This window comes from Petaurus breviceps, unplaced genomic scaffold, assembly GCF_028583685.1.
Source record: "Petaurus breviceps papuanus isolate PSGF00001 unplaced genomic scaffold, PetGlider_PUasm1.0 90730, whole genome shotgun sequence".
Lineage (NCBI taxonomy): Eukaryota > Metazoa > Chordata > Mammalia > Diprotodontia > Petauridae > Petaurus > Petaurus breviceps.
The window spans coordinates 8,771,119-8,797,666 of record NW_027187324.1 but is presented as its reverse complement, the minus strand read 5'-3'; the positions used below and the strand labels follow the sequence as shown (position 1 = coordinate 8,797,666).

At 36.5% G+C, this 26,548-nt stretch overlaps 1 protein-coding gene across 3 annotated transcripts in view; it reads right to left on the bottom strand.

Annotated features, from left to right (window-relative positions):
* The window catches only part of PIBF1 (progesterone immunomodulatory binding factor 1), a 321,204-nt gene that overhangs the window by 35,967 nt on the left and 258,689 nt on the right, over nucleotides 1–26,548 (bottom strand). For all 3 annotated transcript variants that reach the window (XM_069066780.1, XM_069066782.1, XM_069066781.1), the window contains exon 16: nucleotides 18,433–18,517. In XM_069066780.1, coding sequence (XP_068922881.1) covers nucleotides 18,433–18,517 — 85 coding nt within the window. The remainder of the gene's footprint in view (nucleotides 1–18,432; nucleotides 18,518–26,548) is intronic.

Sequence of the window (26,548 nt, the reverse complement as noted above, 5' to 3'; positions counted from 1 at the left end):
ATGGAGCTGGGAGGACCTATTAGGAGACTACTGCAAAAATACAGATAGGACAGCAATGTCAACTGACTTGGTCACTATATATTTATAGTGCATATCCACACTAAAAGAAACTTATGTGGGTAGGCACTGTTATAGAACCCAGGGACATACAAACAACACTCAAATAATCTTTCTCTCTAAGGTACTTACATTCTATTTAGGAGGGAAAGGGATGATACATGTACATAGATACATAAACACAAAATAAATCAGGGGCTAGAGGATGACCACTAACAACTAGGCTTGGGGAAGTGGCTATCAGCAAAGGTCTTGTGTTGAAGGTGGCAGTTCACCTGAACCTTGATTAAAGCCTGAAGGGGTCTGAAGCAGGGCCAATAAAACTTTAACTGCTACAGTGTCTTCCACAGTTTGGGTTCTATAATTCTACACTTCTGTTAATAATGCCTATAAGGATGTATTTGCGATTTAGAATTTTATAACTACAAGTGCTCTTCTTCTTCATTCTGGGGAATATAAAGAGTTGATATTATTTGTTATAGAAAATGTATGTGCAGACACATTTACACATAGCTATATAAATGGTTGAAGGCCTTTTCTCCCTATTAGGCATTTATGTACTGGAAGATTATTCTGCCCTCTCCTCCATAATATGAATTAGCATTCATATTTGGAAATCCCAGGGGTTTAAAAAATCAACAATATAAGAACAACTGGAGGTCAGTATTTTGCCATCTTCCTGAAAATTTATAATTCAAGATTCCCTGGGAAGATTCATGGCCATTTAAATTGGCTGTCATCCTCTAACATTTAATTTTTTCATTGTTTTCATTCTTAAAATCAACTGAGAATCTCCCATTTTCTTTTTTTTCTTTTTACAAATGCTTTATTAAATTCTGATTTACATCATTCATTACCGCCAGATTTTAAGTTACAAATTTTCTCTCCGTTTTTCCCCTACCCACAGCCCCAAAATAGCAGTCCCACAGGATATCCCCTCCTCCAATCTGCTCTCTCCCATATTTTCTCCCATACCCCTTTTGACTTTTCCAGTGGATCTCTATGCCCCAGTGCCTGTATATCTTATTTCCAAATTACATGTAAAATAGTATTAATAATAGTGTGTGTATATATATTTGAGTATTTGATTTTAAAACTCTGAATTCCAGATTCATTCCCTTCCTCCCTTGTCACCCACCCTTACTGGGAAGATAAGTTCAGTATAGGTTGTACCTGTGTGGCTAATGAAAAACAATAACATAGTAGATATATTGTAAAAGACTGACTATATTTCCCTCCCTCCTATCCCACCTCCCACTTGTTCTATTCTCTACTTTGATTCCCGTCCCTTTTCAAAAGTGGGTGCTTCCAACTTCCCTCCCCCAGCCTGCCCTCCCTTCCATCATCCCCCCTCTTATCCCCTTCCCCCCTACTCTCCTGGAGGGTGAGATACCCTATTTAGTGTGTATTTCATTCTCTCCTCAAGCCAAATTCAATGGGAATAAGGTTGACCCATTCCCTTTTGCCTTCCTATTCTTCTCCATTGTAACCATTTTCCCTTGCCTCTTCTATATGAGATAGTTTACCCCATTCTGTCTCTCCCCACCTCCTCTCATTATATTCCTCTCTCACCTCTTAATTTCACCTTTTAAGTATCATCCCTTCCTGTTAAATTGGTCCTGTGCCTTAGAATCTCCCATTTTCACAATTATAAGTTTGCAAATGTTTTCCTTTGGATTCATATGCCCCTTGTAATTCCTGTCATAAAAATAAGACCCTCTATGCCCACCTTTTTAGGTAACCTTGAAAAAATGGGGGAGAACTCTCGTATTGGTTGAGGGCAACAGACATATAACTAAAGCATTGTTCTCTAAATGAAAGTAGCAGATAATACTTTGTGACTCCTCCCCTCCCCCAATAAGGAATATATCTAACACCTGTGAGAGATGGGACTTTTTTTTAACATAAAAATGTAAAGCTGGTAAGCTATGTTTGAATAGCTGGGGAACTGCTACATTATCCTTCCAATCCAGTTACAACTTTGGATGCCCATACCATTCCACTGCCATCTCTAGCCAGATAGAAAGAAAATTCTTTAATCTGTTTCTTTGGACACGTAAATCTTGTACATTGGTTTTCTTTTCCCCTCCGTGGAATGGCTGCAAGTTTACCGCATAATGACTTATTTGGAGGCATTTGCCAGGAAGTGATTTGGCAGAGAAACTTAGCAAATCTCCTGACTCTTTTTCAAAAAAATTTTTTTTTTTTTGCTTTTTGGAGGGCAATTGAGGTTAAGTAACTTGCCCAGGGTTACACAGCTAGTGTGTGTGTGTGTGTATGTGTGTGTGTGTGTGTGTGTGTTAAGTGTCTGAGGCCAGAACTGAACTCAGGTCCTGCTGATTCCAGGGCCAGTGCTCTATTCACTGTGCCGCCTAGCCGCCCCAGTGATTTGTCTTTTAAACCAACACTCAGTCATTCTTTCTCTCATCCTTGATTTTCTAATTCTTCTCACTTTGATGGTAGGTGTATACTTCTGGGTCTGAGTTGCAAAAATAATTCAAGACTACTACCAAGTTGGAAAATTTACTTTTCACTGGTCTGGTCTTTGTCCTAAGGAGTTTTGGGAGGGGTGGGGCAGTATGGCTGGTTCCAGCTAGACTTCAGACCCCTTTCCTTCAGGCCTAGTATAGCCACTAACAGTGCTCTTCTGTTTAAATTCCATCCTTGGGTATGCCAGCAGAGTCTACGTAGTAGGAGTGGAATCCCTGTGTTTATCCATAAGCTCATTGGGCAGTCTGTAAAACCATCAGTGTGAAGAGGCCGATGAAGAGATGCTTAGGTAGCACATAAAGGATTAGCATTCTCCAGTATTAATTTATAAGGCTATTATAACCTTACTGGGCTTCTTCCTTTCTTATCCTTTGGATTCAGCTGTTATTGCTTTACCTCTGGTACATTATTCCAGAGTAAGAATATTGCTGAAGATAGATAGGAAAAAATGTCTAGTCCTTAATTTTATTGATCACATGACCAAAGGTAATTTTGAGTTGTGACCTTTTGAGTGGAGAGAAGAGGAAGATATGAGAGATACTGGGGAGGTCTTACTGTAATAAGACTTGGCAATTGATATGCTATGAGGGCAGAGAGAGAGTGAAAAGTTGAGGATGCTCTGAAGTTTGGGAATATGGATGACCGCATGGTACTCTCAAAATAAATAGGATTGTTAGGAAGAGAGATATGTTTATGGGAAAGGTAATGAGTTTTATTTTGAATGTGTTGAGTCTGAGATGCCTTATCCTACAGGATAAGTCCAGAAGGCTCCAGAAAGGTTTTTGGAGAAGAAAGTGGCTAGTCTGAGTCTTAGAAGGAAGATATGTGATTCTTAGAAGCAGAGAACAGCAGATAATACATTTTGGGCATGGTGAATGGATTGTGCATATGCACGGAGGTGGAAGATGAAATGTCAGGTTTGGGGAAGCTAGTATTCCGATATGACTGGATCATATAGTTACGTGAAGGGAAGCAACATGAAATTAGGCTAAAAAGTTATGCAGTAGCCAGATTATGAAGGCTAAAGCTAAGACTAAAAAGATTTTGTACAAATCTATTATCTTTGCTATACCTCAAGCCTGGTTTCCCCAAATTCTTAATTATGTGGACAGTGAATCCAAGGACACGTGTTTTGGTGTGGTAAAATTTTCACAGGGAACAAAATGTGAAAGTATGTGAGCTTGTGACACCTCTGTTCCCTGCACCAAATATGTCAGTCCTCAACTAACCACATGCTTCAAAATAAGGAGACATTAACTTTGTTCTGAATATATTTTTGCAGGCAAAATATGACTTATGCCATATTTCTAAAATGTTATCACTCAAATGCTTATTTAATAGATTAATTTTCACTAACAGTGCCAAGCACTTAGTGTTTACTAAATATTTTTCATTCATTCATTCACTTGTGGGAGAAATGGTAATACATTAAAAAATATAGGTATTTATGAAATAAATTATTACATCCTTCATTTAAATGCTTACTAAGAAAAACGACCTGACAATTCCATAAGTTTTAGATTTAAAATCAGTAAGTTTCAAAACAGTAAAGAATGAAACAAAAAGCATGACATACATTTCAAAATACATCATTTGTTTGAACACTCTGTCTGAAATCTATTTAGATTGCCTCAGGGACTACTTGTGATGCTGAAATGTCCTTGTAACCTTCTGAGAAAACAGAAAGAACATACAAGTAAGAATCTTGGAACACAAACATAGCACAAAAAGAATGATAATTATACCATGACTTCATTTTTTAGAAACCTAGCAGACTGTACACTAGATTTTTTTTTTTGGGAGGGGGGAGATGAAATATAATACTACAAAAGCAATGTCGCCTAGTATACTGGTATTGAGTCAAACATTCTCTTATGCATAACTCCTTGTATACAAAGGGCACTCAAAGATTTGCTGACTGATTGATTTTGGTTAACTAAAAGTTAACTGATGAACTGAAGTTCTAGTAGGCCTAAACATAACATGGGGGCTGCTATGTCACTGAGGTTGGGAGGGTAATACAGGCTAACCTTCCAAAAAGTAGTATCTGTCTTTGAAACAGAGATACTAGGCAATGTCACAGCTATGGCAATTGCCATTGTGGGAAGAACAGTTCTTTTCCTGGCAAATCCAACCGAAGGTAATTTATTTTTTGGCTATTCTCTCAACTGTTAGGCATACAGGTCCTGAATAGTTTCTATGATAATTTTGGGTAAAATTAGTTACTAAAATTTTTTTAATTTGGATAATCTAAAAAAAATGACAGTTTGTAAAGCTTTTTGGTTGGAAAGGTGCTAGGTAATACAGCTTTTAGTATGTATAGAAATATTTTCATTGAGTGCAGGAAATAAAATATTTAATACTGAAATAAAATATTTAATATGTACATTCCTTCCCTGATTTGGGATAAAGAATGAGGGAAGAAAGGATACAAGATTAATTAACTGTAGAAAAAAAACACCATGGTTGTATAATGTACTCTTTTCCTTTAGGAGAGTAACAATTCATGTCAATAAATAAGTTTTTAAGGCTCCCTCCCCCCAGTTAACTATTTGTGTGCCTCTTGGAAAAGGGTAGCAGGGACTGGGGTGCAAAATGTGTGTTGATAAATTTGTTAAACAAGTGAGTATCTCACATGTCTATAATTTTTTTTAAAAGAAAAGTAATTTAATTGAAATTAATTTTATATTAACAATATGTAAATAGTATAACAAAACAACAAAAAACTCAAGAAGTTTTTGTATGAGACTGTGCCATTTCCTAAATGGAAGGTTTTTATAACTTACAAACAATAATGATTATACTATGTTAATATAAGTTACACTTCTCAGAGGAACTGAGGAGAGTAAAGATCCAAAGCACAAACATTAACATGGACAGTAAATGTTTTTCATTAATGAAAATTTCATTAAATTTAAATTTCATTAATGAATTTAAATCAAAGTTGATATTAAGTACATGTATTTTGTTAGAACCTAAGTATGATTATATAAAATAAATTACAAATAAAGGCTGTGATATAGTTATATCTATATATGATTCACTTAAGTGAACTCTGGTTTATAATATCATTAGAAAGCCCTGATAAAATTTCACTTTATATCTTATATTTTAGTATAATTTGGGCAATCAAAAATATTTAACATTTTGTCCTTTGAAATTTGATAAAATTTCAAAACAGTGCTTTATGGAAATAAGTGCACTTGTGAACAGTTTCAAATGTTAAAATGAACAATTTGGATGTGACCAACAAGATGGAGGACTAGATACTTTCTTTGCTCCTCACCACCTTTAAACATCTCCAAAATACGAATTATGTGCAAGAGATAAAGCTATTTCACCCTCTTCCAAAGTTTCTAACAAGGTAACCAAGAGCTTCAACAGTCATAATTTGATGAACCAACAACAGCGAAGGAAATTTCTGACCTCTAATTTGCTCATTCAGCACGTCCTTCTCCTTTCCACCAGGATATAGCTGAGATGTACAAGCCAACCCCAGGGTTTTACAACAAAATTCAGTGCTACCCAGCTGCCTCACACAGTGCCTCAGAAAATGAAAAGGCAGGAGCTAGTCCTGGTTAGTTCAGCAACAAGGCTGTGTGGTGAAATACAGGTCTGCCAAGGAAGAGAGCAAGGTGGGGAACCGGGTGAGGATACTTGTGATAGGCCACTAAGCTTGAGGGAAAAAGCCCAGAATCCAGCTTGGGGGTAGGGGTGGGGCGGCAAAGAGGAGGGTAGCAGTTCTGTCTACCCAGAAATGTGAATTGCCCAGTGTGGAAGGAAACTGGGCCTGCTTCAGGGAAACCACCAACAAAGTGGAAGGTGTTATCAGATAGTGAGAAATAGGAAAATCTAAGGGGAAAAATTTAGACAGAAATTGCTGAAGATGTCAGGAGGAATAAAAGGAGGAGCAAGGAAGATTAACCAACAGGAAAGATAGCAAGCAGGGGGAAATAAAGGGAAATAAAGAGAGCAGATCAAACAGAACAATCCAGACATCTATGAATTAATATTATAAGATAAAAGAAAACGAATCACTACCAAATGCGGCAAAAGATCCTTATGGATTCCCAAGAGAGCACGAGGCCACAGTACAGTTAGTTATCCCTTCTAAATCGCTATTTTTCCCATCATAGTTTTGATGTATTACCAGTTGGCATAAAAAATTAAATAGTAATTTTTTGGGAGTTTTGGGGAAGCCACAGATGACATGTGAAAGCCAGTAGACAACATAGAAAAAGTTTAGAAACTCAGAAATGCATAAAATATATGTAAAGTATTGTACAATAGTAACTCAAACACTCCATAAAAGATAAAGAAAAAATTCAGACTTCTCTATTACTAAGGGAGTGTCAAAAATTTTATTCAGATTTTCCAGATTGCAGGCACCTAACCCCCACAATGTGGAAGGAGTAACTGTAGTATGTTCCTGAATAGTTCAAAAGAGAAATAAAACTTGTGGAAGTAGAATTTATGGCCTGCATGACTGACATGACTGGCCAAGTGGAAAAACTTGAGTCCACAACGGTCAAAGAAAAAAAGAGAATAACTGATTGGGAATGCAAATATATAGACGTAAAGGACAATCTGGAAGAAGGAAAGCAAAAACTAATAATTCTAAAAGAAAAAATGATCTCCATATGAGCAAAACATATTTCTTTTTTAAAAAATTATTTTGTTCAAATCTGACCTCAGACATTTAACACTTACTAGCCGTGTGACCTTGGGCAAGTCACTTAACCCCAATTGCCCTGCCTTCCCCCCTCCAAAAAGCAATTAAAAAAAATTATTCTTAGTTTTCAATATTCACTTTCATAAGTTTTAAATTTTCTCCTTCCCCCAGGATGGCTTGCAATCTGATATAGGCTCTACACATACATTTCTATTAAATACATTTTCATATTAGTCATGTTGCATTAAAGAATTATAATGAATGAGAAAAACCATGAGAAAGAAAAAACCCCCAAAATAAAACAACACAAAAAAGAAAATAGTCTGCTTCGTTCTGCATTCTGACTCCACAGTTTTTTCTCAGGATGAGACTGGCATTTTCCATCATGTGTCCTTTGTAATTCTTTTAGGTCCTTGCTTTGCAGGATCATTGTAACAGAGAAGGACTAAGTCTATTAAAATCAGTCTTCATAAACTGTAAAACAAATTTATCTTAAAGATTGGATGTCTAGAGACAACTTTAGAAGTATACTTCTCCTAGGAAAACATAATAAAAAACCTGAACACCACGACATAAGAAATAATAAAAGAAAAGCTGCCCAGAATATCTGAACTCAAAGCAAAAAACCCCAACATACTAACAGAAAGAATCCACAGAAAAAACCCTGATGCTGCAAATTCTAAGACACACTGTAGTTAAATCGAATAATTTCAATGACAAAGAATTCCACAAGCATCGAGAAGAACTTCAAATTTAAAGGAAAGGAAATTCTAATAACTCATGCTTATACTGCATCCATTAAAAATTACAGGAAAGAACAAAATAATATGTTCCAAAAAGCAATGAAGCTCAAGATGTACCCCAAGGTTCAAACTTGAACCTAATCATTAATAAAAAAAAAGCATGTTCAATAAAATGAGGTATTGGAAGTATTCCTAGAAAGAAACTTTTAAAATTTATATATTTTTATTTATATGAATCTCTTCTCTCTTTAGTTGCTTTGATCTATATTAACCGATATAAGTCTTTAAAAATGTCTTAAAATGCAACTTTCCAACTTTCTACAAGAAACTTGAAAGTATTAATAAGATCAAAGGTAAATTTTGTCAGTCAGAGTCATAGTAAAATAAACTTTCCTAGTCAGGTTTCACTGACTTTTAGTCAGAAATCCTTGAAACTCTTCCTTTAAAAAGGTAGACTGCATTGATCAAAATACAGGTTTGTAGGTAAAACCTAATGTCAAAGCCTGTCTGTAGGATGACTCTTTCTCAAAACCTTAGTTTGCTTTTTGTATGGACTTGATTCTTCTGTACTTGGCTACTATTTGGTATGTTAGTATTGGACAAGCCATATTTAGGTTCAGATGTCTCGTATACATGGCCCAAGCCGTTCCTAATAGAGGTCAATCAACCCATGGAGCAATTAATCAAAAATCCACTTAAGTGCTTGCTATGTGCCAGGCACTGTGTTAGGTCCCGGGAATTCAAAGACAAAAGTCAAAGAGTCCCTGCCTTCAAGAAAATTATAGACTATAGGTGGAATGAGTACACACATACTACCTATATATCTATATTTGTATATAGAAATAATATGCGTATACATCTCTCTATATACATATATACATCTTAGTATATGAATATGCAGATAATGCATATACAAAATTTGTGGGGAAAGGCATACATACATTCACACATATTTGTAATATATCTACAAAGCAGATGAAAGGTAAATTTGAAAGGCATACACATAGCTGGTGGGGAATCAGAAAAGGTTGCATGTAGATGGTAGTTGATGAGACTTTAAGGAAAATAGATATCCTAAAACAAAGGGGTAAAACTGTAGCCTATTGGTAACTGGCAAGATTCCAGCTGAACCAGATTAAAATGTAATTGGGAAATGTTTAATAAATAAAAAATATAATACAACATAGATAATGTTAATTTGTGGTTTTCTAAGTCAACATGTAGTCTGCATGGATGCATTTCTATTTGACTTTGATAATTTGTCCAGAAGAGTGTACTGAGATAATATGTAATAGACTGAAAAGGGAGATTATTGTAAAGAGCTTTATATGTCAAACAGAGGAGTTTATTTGTTTTCCGAGCAGAGGATTGACAGACCTATGCTTTAGAAAAATCATTTTGTTTGCTGTGTGGTGGATGTACCAGAGTGGGGAGACATGTGAGACTGGGAGATCAATAAGGAGTTCTATAATAATCTAGGTGAGAGGTGATGAAGGCCTGAACTAGGATGTTGTTTGGTAAGTGGAAAGAAAGAACACTGACCCTATTGGGAAAGTAAAGATTTGATTTAATGCATTGTAGAACACTTAATGGTCATATTGTGAGAACATGCCACACTACTTAATGGGAAGATAACTATTTATGAAAATTTATCAATAAGTAAAGACATATTTACTGTACATTGTTGATTCACAATTTTGAGGTCTCAGTGAGCCAAATGGAATGAAATTTTCTCTAGTGAAGTGTGATGAAAGCTGTATTTGCATAATTAATAGCTTCAATTCTATTAATCAGTTAACATCTTAGCACAGTGCATGGCACATAATAAGTGCTTAATAGTTTGATAAATGATAAAAAAAATACTTGATGACTGATTGACATAGTCATTGATTATGATTTCCTAGAGGTAACCAGTAGCCAGCAATTTCCATTTTATTTTCCTACTATGTTCCAGTGGACAAAAGTGTGAAGCGATAAAAACTGATGTAGTTTTCATATGTGAGAGACAAATAAGTAAAAACTGAAATTCTGAACCCACAGAACATTGGCAATAAAGAATCCATTGTAAAAGACTGTACTATATTTTGTGATATATTCATAAATCTTAAAAAAATTTAGTTTGTACAAACACATTATTTAAAGTCCAGCTATATTAAGGCATACAGGCAGCCTAGCCTAGTAGATAGCTTCTGCTGGATTTGGAATCAATTAGTAAGGCATGAGTTTAAATCTTCCTCCAACATTAACTACCCCTAGAACTTGGACAAGTCACACAACTCCTATGTGCTTCAAGTTAATGCCTTAGTATTTATCTACTAAGTCCTAGACCACAGTTATTTGTTGGTACAGGTGGAAGGAGTTTCTATTGGATCTGCTGAAATCACAGAGCCTTCTCTGTATGGCAGGCCAAGTGATCTGTTTCTTTTATCTCATTTTCCTCCAGCTATTTAAGATTTATACCTTCCTGCTCCTGAAAGGGCATGAAGTGATTTTTTTAAATGAAAACATTAAGACAAGACATTTATGGATAAAAGAGAATTCATCTGAACAAAGCTAAAAGAGTTATTCTTTCAGGCACTAAAGTTAGGTAATTTGGACTCAGGCAATATATTTAACCCAGTTACTGGCAATTAGGCAAGAAGGGAAACTTATTGGATTATAGTTGTTTTGATCATAGAAAACATCCACATTCATGGATTCTTTAAATCAGTAGCTATTAAGTACCGAATGGGCCTCAATCCCAGCTCCCAAAAAACTGGGACTTGATCTAGTAAGCACTTAATAGATGCTTGTTAAATAAATTAATGAATTTATATACTTTCTGTTAACAGAAAAAGTTTCCAATTTTGCACTCAGTAATTCTGGATAACAGGGGTTTCAGAAAGCAAACAGCTGGGTTTGGCTGGAAGCTCCAGACAGGGTAGAAGGAATGCATTGCAGATAAAATTGGATTAATAGATAATAGAGATAGTATAAAGCAGGCACTTAATAAACATTTGTTGATTGTATAATTCATTAACTGAACTATAAAAAAGTAATTCTAGTTTAAGAAATGATAAAGTATACCATCTAAATAAATAAAACTGAGTTCTTAAAATTTTAGAATTTAAGTGAATATCTAAACTGTTTGATGTTATCTTAAACATACCACACAGAAAATGTCTTTTTTTGATTACAATATTCCTTGGCATTTTTAATTTGGGATCTCTTTCAGGAGGTGAACAGTGAATTCTTTTGATGACTATGTTACTTCCTGGTTCTAGGACCTCAGGGCAGTTTTCCTTGATTTCCTGAAAGATGCTGTCCAGCCTCTTTTTTTTCATCATGGTTTTCAGGCAGATGGGCATTTCAGGCAGTAATTTTTAAATTTTCTCTCCTGGAACTATTTTCTAGGTCAGCTGTTTTAACAATGAGATTTTATATTTTCTTTTATTTTTTCATTCTTTTGTTTCTATTTTGACTGATTCTTGATATCTCACTAGAGTCATTAGTTTCCACTTGCCCGATTCTAATTTTTAAAGAATTATTTTCTTCTATTAGATTTTGTATTTCCTTTTCCATTTGGCCAATTCTACTTTTTAAGGAATTGTTTTCTTCAGTGAACTTTTTTCCATTTGGCCAAATGTATTCTTTTAAGTTAATTTATTTATTTTTAGTTTTCAACATTCACTTCCATAAGCTTAAAATTTTCTCCCTCTCCCTCCCCTTCTCCCTCCTTAGGATGGCATGATATAGGCTCTACACATACATTCCTATTAAACATACTCTCACATTAGTCATGTTGTATTGAAGAATATGGGAGGAATCATGAGAACTAAAAACAAAACAAAACAAACAATAAAAAATTTGTTTGCTTTGCTCTGCATTCTGACTCCATATTTCTTTCTCTGGATGTGGATTTTCCATCATGAGTCCTTTGGAACTGTTTTAGGACCTTGCATTGCTGAGAAGAGCTAAATCTATCAAAGTCAGTCATCACACACTGTGATTGTTACTGTGTACAGTGTTCTCCTGGTTCTGCTCATTTTACTCAGCATCAGTTAATGTAAGTCTACCTGTTCATCATTTATTATAGCACAATAGCATTCCATTACATTCATATACTATAACTTGTTCAGTCATTCCCCAATTGATGGGCATCCCTTCAAAATACAGTTCTTAGGCCATTTGTATTTTTTAAGCACTTTCTGTAGTCAATTTTTGTCCTTTCTTTTCCAAGCTATAGATTCTCTTTTGCATACCTCTCATTTCTTCTCCCAATTTTTCTTCTACCTCTCTTACGTAATTTTTAAAGTCCTTCTTGAGTTCTTCCAAAAAAGAAGGCTTTTTCAACTTGAGACCTGTTAATATATCCCTTTGAGGTTTTAGATGTGAGTAAATTGACAATGCTGTCCTCTTCTGAATTTGTGCCTTGATTTTCCCCGTCGCCATAGTATGAATCGATGGTAATTATCTGTTTCTGCTTTTTGCTCATGGTGTTTGCCTGTTTTCTGGCTTTTAAAGTTGAGCTTTCTTGTGCTGGAAGCCTGGGACCTGGTCACTGGCTTTGTGTGCTGGGGCCTCAGATGCTGGCAGCCGGAGGCTGTAGGGGTCTGGCAGCTTGTCTGCTGCTGAGCTGGGGTCAGCACCAGTGGAGCTCTAGGGGTGAGGGTGGGGAGTCTGGCCCCTGGCAGATGCCTTCTCACCCAGGCTTCTTTAAAACACTCAGATATTTGGTTGCTGGAGGATGTCTGCCAGCCTGCAGCTGTGCCTCCTGTAGTTGTGCTCCCTGGAGTTGTTCTGAAATACCAGGACAGTTGGCTGTGCTGAGGCACTCAGAGGTCCTGATATTGGTGCTTGCCTGCTTCACCACCCTGGGTTCAGGATCTCCCCCTGCTTGGCTAAGGTGGGGCTTGCTGGGACTCCTCCCATCCTTTACTGCTCTCCCTTCCCCAGATGGAGAAAGGCCTTTCCTCTTAATCCCCCAAGCTTTCTGGGCTACAAGACTGATGCACCCCATCTTTCTGCTGGTTCAGCTGTTCCAGAGGTTTTCCTGGGGTGATATTTTCTGGGCTTTCAGAGATCAATAAGGGAGGGTGACAATGATTTACTTCTTACTCTGCCATCTTGGCTCCCAGAATTGGAAGGAAAAAGATTTTTTATGCTATCACTGAAGTAGAAAATGTAAAATAAAAACACTTTGCTACCATGTACAGCTTAAAATGTTGAGGTTCTAAGAGTTACCCAAAATATTTTTCTGTCTGCCAGTTATGTTTACATTTAACAAATGCTTGGCAATGAAAATAAGCTGGTAATACATCACATTAGAAGACCATCTAGAGAGATTCCTTTAACTCTTCTTTGCAGTCTAAGCAAAGAAAATCTGAACTGAAAAGGGCTAAGCAACAGTGCTTATGAAGGCAAATTAAAAATGTTAAAGCAACTGTTAAAAATGAACAAATGGACTGGAGAGGGGGGTGGAGTCAAGATGGCAGAGTAGAAACAGGGCTCTGGCTTCCACCTCCTCCAATTCATGTAAAAGGTGACTCTGAACAAACTTTGGAGCTACAGAACCCACAAAATGAAACAGAGGAGCTAACCTCCCGCTGAGGACAGCCCGGCAGGGAACAGCCAGTTCAGTGCTCTGGGAGCCAATCCCAGCCCCAAGTGGGAGGTTTTAGACCAAGGGCAGGCCTGACCAGCCTAGGCTAGAGGGACTTCAGATCACCAGCAGCTGTGGCAGTTTCCAGAATTACCAACCCATGGATGCTAAGGACAAAGTGAGAGGTCAGTGCAGTGTAGACTTTGGGATACAGTAGTTGGGAGTGCAGTTGGTCTTTATCGCCTAGAGGGAGAAGCCGCTGAGGCAAGACTGCCAGCCACCTTCACATGGCAGCTTCAGCTCCTGGCCTGCAGACTGTAGGAGGACCAAGCGTCCAGTCTGAGGGGTAATCACTCTTGCTTTAGCCTGCTTGGATATGGATTGCAGTCTAGGGTGGAGGTCCTGGGGTGTGTGATCAGCTTGCCAGTGCATGTGGAGGCTTCAGAGAGGGCACCCAACTAATACCTTTGGCAGCTGAGAAAATCCCAGCGTTTCGGACGAAGCTCCCCTGTCTGGTAGCAGAGTCCTACTGTGGCAAAAAGCCCAAAAGTCAAGTAATTGAATGGCAACATGAGTAAATGAGGGAAGCAAAGCAAACAGAGGAATACAACATTAGACTCCTATTTGGGGGACAAAAAAGATCAAAACATGGAACAGGAAGAAGACAGTGAAGTCAGAACTCCTGCATCAAAAGCTCCCAAGAAAAATACAAACTGGTTACAGGCCATAAAGGAGCTTAAAAAGGATTTTGAAAATCAAATAAGTGGAGGAAAAATTGGGAAGAGAAATGAGAACGATGCAAGAAAATTATGAAATGAGAGTCAACAACCTGACTGAAGAAAATAACACCTTAAAAAATAGACTAACTCAAATGGCAAAAGAGGCTCAAAAAGGCAATGAGGAGAAGAATGCCTTAAAAACCAAATATGCCAGATGGAAAAAGAATCTCAAAAGCTCACTGAAGAGAATCATTCCTTCAGAATTAGATTGGAGCAAATGGAAGCTAGAGACTATATAAGAAATCAAGAAAACAGATCCAAACAAATGAAAGAATAGAAGGCAATGTGAAATATCTCATTGGAAAAACCAGTGACCTGGAAAAAAGATGCAGGAAAGATAATTTAAATATTATTGAACTACTTGAAAGCCATGATCAAAAAAAGAACCTAGAAATCATCCTTTAAGAAATTCTCAAGGAAAATTGCCCTCATGTTTTAGAACCAGAGGGTAAAATAGAGGTTGAAAGAATCCACCGATCACCTCCTGAAAAAGATCCCAAAAAGAAAATTCCTAGGAATATTATAGCCAGGTTCTGGAATTCCCAGATCAAGGAGAAAATATTACAAGCAGCCAGGAAGAAACAATTTGAAAATTGTGGAAACACAATCAGGATAACACAGAATCTGGCAGCTTCTACACTGAGGAATCAAAGGGCTTGGAATATGATATTCTGGAGGTCAAAGGAGATAGGATTAAAACCAAGAATCACCTACCCAGCAAAACTGAGTATGATGTTTCAGGGGAAAATATGGTCATTCAGTGGAATAGAGGACTTTCAAGCATTCTTGATGAAAAAACCAGAATTGAATAGAAAATTTGACATTGAGATACAAGAAGCAAGAGAAGGACGAGAAGGTAAACAGGGTAAAGAAATCATAAGGAACTTATCAAAGTTGAACTATTTACATTCCTACATGGAAAAATGATAATAATAACTTATGAAACTTTTCTCAGTATGAGAATAATTGAAGGGAATAGAAATGTGTATGTATATATATATTATATATATATATATATACACACACACATACATATATATGTCTATATAGGAGGGTATATGGCCGTATGAATATATATGTGAATGTGTGTATATATGTGTACAGGTATACATAGACAGAGGGCACAAGACCAGTTTAATGGGAAGGGATGATACTTAAAAGGTGAAATTAAGAGGTGAGAGAGGAATATAATGAGAGATGGGGAGAGACAGATTGGGGTAAATTCTCTCATATAGAAGAGGTAAGGGAAAATTGTTACAATGGAGGGGAAGAACAGGAAGGCAAGAGGGAATGGGTCAACCTTATTCTCACTGAATTTGGCTTAGGGAGGGAATGACATACACACTAAATATGGTATTTCACCCTACAGGACAGTAGGGGGGAAGGGGATGAGAGGGGGGAATGATGGAAAGGAGGTCAGGTTAATGGGGAGAGGGAAGTTGGAAGCACCCACTTTTGAAAAGGGACAGGATCAAAGTAGAGAATAGAACAAGTGGGAGGTGGGATAGGAGGGAGGGAAATATAGTCAGTATTTTACAATATATCTACTATGGAAATGTTTTGCATAGCTACACATGTACAACCTATATTGAATTGCTTATCTTCCCAGTAAGGGCAGGTGACAAGGGAGGAAGGGAATGAATCTGGAATTCAGTGTTTTAAAATCAAATGTTTAAAATACACACACACACACATATACTATTATCGATATTATTTTACATGTAAATGGGAAATAAGATATACAGGCATGGGGGCATAGAGATCCACTACTGGAAAGTTGGAGGGGGTATGGGAGAAGATATGGGAGAGAACAGACTGGAGGAGGGGATATCCAGTGGGATCACTATTTTGGGGCAGTGGGTAGGGGAAAAATGAGGAGAAAATTTGTAACTCAAAACTTTGCAGAAATGAATGATGAAAACCAGAAGTTAATAAAGCATTTGATAAAAAAAAATGAACAAATGGAAAATTCCCAACTCCAATCTTGTTAATTTGTTATCTTTAATAGGCACCAAATGAAATAATCTAAATTTAACCAGATGATAAAGCATCATTCTTGAATTTTTAGAATAAATGAAAATTGCATTCACAGATAATTCATATTAAAAGGAATATTCACCTTTAATAATTTTAGCATTTACTAAATGTATTAACTTGCCTGAAAAGTTCCCTATCTACTTCTCTATGTACAGCATATCTGCCACAGTCACAGAGTAGAAAAAAAAATACTTCAACAATCCCCTTTTTTTCTTCAGGATGAGGTGGGGGGGGGGGAAGCAGAGAAGGGGGAGCAGTGGGGGTCACCAGGGATCTTCATGGGTCATGTAGAAGTTTATATGGAGTTAGGAGAATATGGAAACATGGCCCCTTAGAGATTTTCCCATCTTTACATAAACCTATAGAAGGTGGCTCTCATAAGTTTGTGTATGACTACTGTCTACTTTAACTTATGTCTAAGAAGCAGACTAAATAACTACTATTTCACAGAAATGAAATATATGGTTTCTGTAAAAAATTCTTTTATTATAATCAATACTAAACATAGAACTTTTGCTCTTAGAAAATTACTTTGAAATAGAAAAAAAAGAATTGTTCTTTGGAATGCTTAGTATATAGGTGTTATGCTTTTGGGTTCACTGAATATTATGGATGAATGAAAATCTCTTAAGCCAAATGTCAGAAAATTAAGTGACTACTATGTCATCATAAAAGTTTCTATGCAAATTTCATCTGTGCAGAAGCAAACAATTTATCAGGAATATTTCATCCTGTTATTATTTCATTTCCATGTACAAGTATATATTTCCCTAAATTCTATTCAAAAATCAATAGTCTGTAAATTAAAAAAAAATTGAATTTATGAGTAGTGCAATTCTAATTAAGAACAAGAAAATTTCTAGGCTAGAACAGTAGTGTCAAACTCAGATAGAAGGGTGGATGAGTGAAGTGTAAGGATCCCATGGCACATATTTATTTAGAAAACCACATATTAACATTATCTATGCTCTATTGTGTTTTTGCTTATTTTGTTAATATTTCCCAATTACATTTTAATCTGGTTAATACTGTCTTGAGTGTCAACACCTCTGGACTAGAATATGAATTTAATTTTGACTCTATCAGTGTGCTTTTCTAGTCAAATACTCAACTTGTTACATAAAAAAAAGACAGTATCTTTGAACAACCTATTAGCTTCAGTTCTTTATATATTATTTTATTAAAAAATTTAAAAACTGTTTAATCTTCTTTCAAAAATACTCTAAACAGTAGATCTATCAGCTTTACTACATAAACACAGTATTAAGAATCAAAAGGGTTGAGACAGTTGCTTGGGAGGCAGAGTATCTGGAAATCTCTGATAATAATAGTGGTAGGTGGGCCTGGAAATTCATGCTATCAGGATAGAAGGGATTCTGAATTTTTTGGGGGGTCATGAACACCCCTCTGGCAATTTGGTGAAGCCTACAAATTTTTTCTTGGAATAATGTTTTAAACTGCACAAACTAAAATATGTAGAACTACAAAGGAAACCAATTCTATGGGAATGGAGTTACCAAAATAGTAGAAGTTCCAAGTTCAAGAAGTCCTTAAAATCTACCCATGAACTCTAGGTTAAGAACCCTTAGTGTAAAGTACCCTCTGCTCCCTTCCCCCCAGATCATAAGCTCACTACCCTCATCCCCTGTCTTAGGACTTTTTACTATGACCAGGAACTGCTCTCCCTTCCTAACTCACTCTATAACCTCAAGTTCCTCCAAGATATCTCTACACTTCCAGAATAACCTGTATTCTAGCAGTTCCTTTCCAAGACCTGGCACACCTACCTGAAACCAGGAAATACTATCACCAGGGATGACATCAGAACAATTCTGTAATTGAGTTCTTTTTACTTTGTAGTGGTATTATAGAAAAATCTGATAAACTTTCTGCAGATAGATTAGGATGAAAGACACTCTTATTTGCTCCAGCCTAATAGATTCTGGACTAGGCCCTGGAATAAGGATATCAATGGGGTAGGAACAGTTTTCAGAAACACCAATCAAAATTCCCCCTATAACAAGTTGTTTGAAAAAAAGGAAAAATCAATGAAAAAAGGGGGGAAAATATTACCTCGCGGTGACTTAGAAGTTGTTCCAAATCTGCTGCCATTTGATTCTTAATTTGTACCAAAGCTGCCTTTTCTTTATGCAAATTGCTGAAAGAAAAAAGAAGATTGAAACATTCCTCATAATAGTTGAAGTCTACAATGAAAATAATATAAAATCAGAAAATGTAAATGCAATGATCCTTTCTTTTACCCCATCATATTATATCTATGGTACACTATATGCTTTATCTATAAAGTAAATTTATATAATAAAAGTAAAAATTATAAATCAGATAATTTTATTTTAAATGTGATTTATCTTACATTTATGATTTATAAGACCATCTAATGGATGCATGAATTCATTTAACAAATGCATTAATATGTTAGTATGAATAATTTTCTAAAGCCATTCTTTTCATTGCACAAACATTTCCCCCAAACAAGTTAACTAAACTATTGTAAGAAAGCAGTCCCATAGCCCTACCTCAATAATTAGAGAGATGGAAATTTTCAACTGAATTTCAATTGGAGGCATGAACTATATGAGGATTAAATACCTCTACTGAAGCAACCATCAATCAGATATTTTAACTAGATCAGAAATGCCCTTGATCAATGTACAGGTCTTTGAAAGCCAATGGATAAAGTGTGTTAGGGTTGGTTGAGGGATAGGTCATACCCTGTGTATTTTGTATAAAATAACAAGCCGATTCAGAACCTGAAAATCTGAGTGTTTGGTAGCAGAGAGCACAGGCGCCACAGGTCAAAGGCTAAAGATAAAACAGGACTGACTGAGTTGTTAGAAGAGAAGGGAGACATGGAGGAGGCTCATCAGCTTTACTTGGAGCAGAACACTTCAGTTGTGCCCATCTCTTAAGGACTGAGGGAAATTGGAAGAAAGAGTTTGTTCTTTCTAAAACTCCTCCTTATGCTTTGCTATTAAGAGGAATGATGATAGAATTGCTCATTTCCCTAAATGTTTCTGGTAAAATGAATTCTGTATCAATCATGAAGATCCCAGAGTTAGCTAGGGGTACATACACATTTAAATTAAGGCAGAGAGCCAAACCTCTTCACAACATTAGGAATTTTCCTAAGTAGGGCCCCTGAGCAATTGTGATTTTACTACTAACTTGTTTAATATAAACTCCATAAAGCAGCAAAAGAGGGTGTCCCAGGGAACAGAAGGGCCTTTATATGGCCCATAGCCTAACTATGCAGTAATAGGGTGTGGCTGATTAAATTTCCAAGACAAAGGGAGGAAAGGAAGGTGAAGATAATCAACTACTACCAACTGTGTGACTGGTCACCTACAATTTCCACAGGTATGGTTACATACTACTTCCCACTGGATCAGTGCCCATGCTTTCTGTCTCCACACACACAGACATACAGACACACACACACACCCTAGGTATTTATCAAGTTATAAGAATATGTTAAGTTTATTTAGTAGTTGAGAACTTACTCTGAAGATAAAGAAAAAACTCAGCAAAGACTCAGAAATATAAGTGATAGAGATTAAGCCTTACTAATCTTACTGATCTTACTGATAAAAGGAACTCCCAGATGAGGAAACTCCCTCCTGGCATGCTCCCTTTAACTTACAGACACAGAAACTTGGTTACTACACTGAGAGGTTAAGTGACTTGCCCAGGGTTCCACAACTAGTGCATGCTAGAAGCATGCTTGAACTGCTCCTGACTCTGAGGTCAGCCCTCTTATATATAACAAAAAGTGTCGTATTGAATTAGTTTTATTTTTTTCTTTAAAGAAAGCAAAAACATGGGAAAAGAACAAGAATTTAGAATCATGACAAATCATGTTTTCCTAGTTCTATGATTTTAGAATGTTTAAAAAATGAACTTTATATATTTAATTAACCTATCTTGTAGGCAATTTATTTCATTAAGATGTCTAATTTAGGATGTTTTTATTTTTGCATTTCTTCTGAATGTATTGTATTTTCTCATTTTTCTTGAAAACATCTTCACTTTTTTTAGATACAGAATCAGAAGCTGAGTTAGGATTAGTTATTTGTCTAAACTCCTATAAGTTCACTGAGAGACTTAGGTCTACAATCTAAATTTCCCAATTTTCAGTTCAGTCTTTTCTTTGCTAGTTTATACCATTTTCTTTATGTTTATATTATCTTTGTAGTGATGAAAAGCTCTCTCAAATCCATTTGATTCCCTTTGCTGTAACTTCATATTCAGCAATCTACTTTGCATAAATTTGTTTTCTATCTATGGAAACCTATTTAGGTTTCCATGAGGAATGACTGATTTTTGAAAAGTGTACCAGTATTTATACATTTAAAATACGTTGTCCCTTTAGGTATTTTCCTTGAGTGGCTATATATTTATTCAAATAATGTTGCTCTTGCTCAAAACATTCTGAGATTCCCAAAGCCATTAGTGCAGTCCTTTGAAAACCCTCAAAAGTGGCAAATGTTCACAAAATCCTGGGCTGGAAAGGATGTTCGAGGCCATATGGAAGGAATAACTTGGAAGCGAACAACCATCTTTTCTATAATACCCCTAAATTTTTCCATGGGGATCAAGTAGAAACAAGAAGAGCATAATTCCCTTCCATATGACAGTTCTTCAAAGACTTAACGTCCACTGCCATGTCCTTCCTCCTCCAAGTTTACTTGGTTCTTTTTTTTTTTTTAATTAATTTATTTATAAAGCAATCGGGGTTAAGTAACTTGCTCAAGGTTACACGGCCAGGTGTTTCTGGGTGGGTGCTAAGTGTCTGAGCCCGGTATTCAATCTCCAGGTCTTCTCAACACTGGAGCCGGTGCTCTTACTCGCTGTGCTACCTGGCCGCCCCATACTTGGTTCTTAATGTTATTTCTTCAACTGATTCTCAAAAAGCAAGACCCCTTATCATTCTCTTGTTCTCCTTTGGACGCTCCCTAGCTTGTCAATGTTTTTCCTACAAGTCTAGCGCCCAGAATCAAACACATTACTCTTTATGTTGGTCTTAACAGGCAGAGTATATTGGTTCTCTCATCATCCATATTCTGGAAACTTAGCTTCTCTTAATGTAGCCTAGGAGATCATTAGCTTTTTTAGAAAGGCATCTTGCATTGCTGACTCATTGAATCTGGAGCACCTAGTATAGTGCCTGTCACATAGTAGTAATAATATAATATATAATGAAATATTAATCAATCAATTAGTGTGAACAAGCATTTATTATGGTCTTAGCAAGTTCTAGCCACTGTGCTAATCATTAGGGATTCTAGAGCATGGTTTCTGTTCTCAAAGATCTTATATTCTTTCAAATAACTAAGTACATACAAAGTAAGGGACTTCTAGATGGGGGACCTTTCAATGGAAGTTGAGATTTGAACTGAGTCTTGAGGAAAGCTGGAGTCAGAATTAAGAAGGCACAGCATTCCAGATATGAGAAACAGCCAGTTCAAATGCAGTGAGTTTACAGATGGAGTGTTGTTCGTGAGGAGAAACAAGTAGCCCGATGTAGTTGGATCACAGAGTATAGGAAAGGGAGTAAAGTGTAAGAAGACTGGAAAGGTAGTAAGGGCCTATATTCTGAAGGGCCTTAAATACCAGAGAGAGTTGATCCTAGACATAAAGGGGAGCCACTGGAGTTGAAGGGGAGGTGAATGGTCAAATTTGTGCTTTAGTAAATTATTTGGCAGCTTGGTGAAGGATAGATCGAAATTATTAAAGACTTGAGGCAAGGAGACCAATTAGAAAACTTTTACAACAGTTCAGGTAAGAGGTGATAAGGGTTTGTACAAGGATGGTGGCTGAATAAGTGGAAAAAGTAAACATATACAAGAAATGTGATCAAAGTAAAAATCTGAACATAAATTGGATATATGGGATGAATATGAATGAGGGTGACAGAGTCTGGGAGCTTGGGTGACTTGGAGGATGGTTATGCCTTCAGAAATAATAGGAAAGTTGGGAAGGGAGAAGGTTTGGGGGCAAAATGATGAGTTATATTTTGGACATATTGGATTTGAGGTGCCTTCAGGACTAACAATTTGAGATGTTCAAGAGGCAGCTGGTGATGCAAGACTGGAACTCAGGAGACATTAGGGCAGGATATGTGAATATGGATATGGATATAGATGGATATATGGAAATCATTGTCATAGAATGATAGTTGAACCCATAGGAGCTGATGAGTTTTCTGAGCAAGATAATATAGAGGGGAAAAAAGAGGACCCAGGATTAAAGCCTTGGATGCTACCTACAGTTAGTCAGCAGGACCTGAATGGAGATTCAGCAAAAGAGACTGATAAGCACTGATGTGAAGAGAATCAGAAGAGAGTAGTGTCAAGAAAACCTGATTGACAATGCCAAAGGTTATAGCTATGCTAAGAATAAGAATCTAAAAAAGGTCATTAGATTTTCATCATAGATGACTCTGGAGTTTCAGTTGAGATATGAGGTTAGATACCAGATTGCAAAGTTGAGAAGGCTTCCTACAATCAGTGTCTCCCATGTCCTTTCCTTTCTGTCCCTTCTTAACTCTAGTCTGGACTCCACATGGATCCTTCTACTGAAACTGCTCCCCACTCCCCCAAGTTAGCAATGATCTCATAATTGCCAAATCTGATGGCTTTTTCTTAATCCTTATCCTTCTTAATCTTTCTGAAGTCTTTGATGTTGGAAATCACCTTCTTGACACTCTCTTATCTCTAGGTTTTCATGACTATACTCTCTTCTGATTCTCCTATTATCTGTGTGACCCCTTCCTTCTAAGTTTCTTTTGCTGGATGTTTATCCAGGTTGTGCCTACAAAAATGTGGGTAACCCCCAAAGCTCTATCCTGTGTCCTCTTTTTCCTCTAGACTCTTTTGCTTGGTAATCTCATCAGTTCCTATGGATTCAGTTATTATTTCCATGCAGAAAATTATCAGATTTATTTATATAGGTCTAACCTCTTTCCTGACCTCCTGACTCACATATCCAACCGCCTATTGGTCCTTTGATATTGGATTTAACATAGACATATTAAATGAACATGTCTAAGACTAAATTCACTCCCTTTCCCCCTAAACCTCTCCTCTTCCCAGCTTTCCTATTACTGTCAAAGATACCACCATCCTCCTAGTCACTCAGGTAAATAATGTAAGTGTTATCCTTGACTCCTCCCTAACTCACTGTCACTCCACCCACACCAAATATCCTATTTGTTGCCAAGTACTATAAATTTTACCTTTGCAACATCCTAAAAAAAATTAATTAAAAATTATTGAATAAAATAAACATTTCCATAACACAGTACAATAAAGAAGATTGCACATGAAACTGCAAATTCACTATGTACAACTTGCTATTCCTTTTAAATATACAACAAAATCATCATGTAAATTTTCTTTTCCTTTATCATCTCCACCTCCCCCCCACTGGCTACCATTAGACACAAATAAGTATTTGTGCATGAAATTTTTCTATACATGCTTCTACTTATCAGTTCTTTCTCTGGATGTAGATAATCATCTTTTGTCATATGTCCTTTATAGTTAATTTGGGTATTTATAATAGTCAAAATGACTCACTCACTGCAAATTGTTCTTCAAACAATATTGCTGTTATTGTATACAATGTTCTCTTGGTTCTGTTCATTTTGTTCCGTATTATTTTGTATAAATCTTTCATGTTTTTCTTTTAAATTTTTCCAATTTTTTCCAATTTATTTATTTTTAGTTTTCAACATTCATTTCCACAAGATTTAGAATTACAAATTTTCTTCCTGTGTTTCCCCTACCCCCACCCCAAAGTAGTGAGCCTACTGAATAGCCCTTCTCCCAATCTGTTCTCTTTTATATCCTCCCCCATGCCCCCCCTTATTTTCTGTTAGGGCAAGATGGATTTCTATACCCCAGTGCCTGTATATCTTATTTCCCAGTTATATGTAAAAACAATTTTTTTAAACTTTTGTTTTTAAAACTTTGATTTCCAGATTCTTTCCCTTCTTCCCTCCTCACCCACCCCTACTGGGAGGACATGCAATTCAATATAGGTTGTACATGTGTAGTTATGCAAAATGTTTCTATAGTAGCTATATTGTGAAAGATTTACTATATTCCCCTCCATCCTATCCTGCCACTCACTTATTCTATTTTCTACTTCGACCTTGTCCCTTTTTAAAAGTATTTGCTTCAAACTACCCTCTCCCCGAATCTGCCCTCCCACCATCCTCCCTCTTATCCCCTTCTCCCCTACTTTACTGTAGGGTAATATACCCACTTGAGTGTGTATGCTATTCCCTCCTTAAGCCAAATTCAGTAAGAGTAAGGTTGACCCTTTCACCTTCCTGCTCTTCCCCTCCATTGTAAGTTTTCTCTTGCCTCTTTTATATGATAATATACCTTATTCTGTCTCTCCCTTTCTTCTTCTCACAATATATTCCTCTCTCATGTCTTAATTTTATTTTTTCGATATCATCCCTTCCTATTCAACTGATCCTATGCCCTGTCTATATTTATACATGTACACACACATACACACACTCACATATATTTATACACACATGCACCCTCCTATACACACATATACATACACACACATATATTCTCTTCAACTATCCTCATACTGAGAAAAGTTACAATTATAGTTTTTCCATGTAGGAATGTAAATAGTTCAACTTAATAAATTCCTTATGATTTCTTTTTCCCATTTACCTTCTCATGCTTCTCTTGCTTCTTGTATTTGAAAGTCAAATTTTCTGTTCAGCTCTGGTTTTTTCATCAAGAATGCTTGAAAGTCAGGGCGGCCAGGTGGCTGAGCAAGTAAGAGCACCAGCTCCAGTGTCGGGATGACCTGGGGATCAAATCTGGGCTCAGATACTTAGCACCACACCCAGAAACAAGTGGCCGTGTTACCTTGAGCAAGTTACTTAATCCTGGTTGCTTAAAAAAAAAAAAAAGAATGCTTGGAAGTCCTCTATTTCACTGAATGACCATATTTTCCCCTGAAGCATTATACTCAATTTTGCTGGGCAGGTGATTCTTGGTTTTAATCTTAGCTCCTCTGACCTCCGGAATATCATATTGCAAGCCCTTTGATCCCTTAATGTAGAAGCTGCTAGGTTTTGTGTTATCCTGATTGTGTTTCCACAATACTCAAACTGTTTCCTTCCTGGCTGCTTGTAATATTTTCTCCTTGACCTGGGAACTCTGGAATTTGGCTATAATATTCCTAGGAGTTTTCTTTTTGGCATCTTTTTCAAGAGGCAATCAGTGAATTCTTTCAAATTTTATTTTGCCCTCTGGTTCTAGAATAACAGGACAATTTTGCTTTATAATTTCTTGAAGGATGAATACTAGGCTCTTTTTTTTTGATCATGGCTTTCATGTAGTCCAATAATTTTTAAATTATCTCTCCTGCATCTATTTTCCAGGTCAGTGGTTTTTCCAATGAGATATTTCACAATGCCTTCTATTTTTTCATTTGTTTTGATCTGTTTTATACTATCTTGATTTCTTTTTTTTCTTCCTTTTTTTTTTTTTGGAGGGCAGTTGGGGTTAACTAACTTGCCCAAGGTTACACGGCTAGGAACTGAACTTGGGTCCTCCCGACTCCAGGGCCGGCGCTTTACTCACTGCGCCACCTAGCCGCCCCATCTTGATTTCTTACAAAGTCATTAGCTTCCATTTGCTCTAATATAATATTGAATGAATTATTCTCTTCAGTGAGTTTTTGAAATTACTTTTCCATCTGGCCAATCGACTTTTTAAGGCATTCTTCTCCTCAATGGCTTTTTGGGCCTCTTTTGCCATTTGAGTTATTCTATTTTTTAAGGTGTTATTTTCTTCAGTCAGGTTGTTGACTTGTTTTTCATGATTTTTTTTTTTTTTGCATCATTCTCATTTCTCTTCCCAATTTTTCCTCCACTTCTCTAACTTAATTTCAAAATCCTTCTTGAGCTCCTCCATGGCCTGTAATAAGTTTATATTTTTCTTGGAAGCTTTTGATGCAGGAATTTTGACTTTTTTGTCTTCTGGTTCCATGTTTTGATCCTTTCTGTCCCCCAAAACAGATTCTATGGTCTCACTGCACTTCCTCTGTTTGCTCATCTTGCCAGTCAATTACTTGACTTTTGGACTCTTTGTCAAGGTAGAACTCTGCTTCCAGAGTGGAGAGAGCT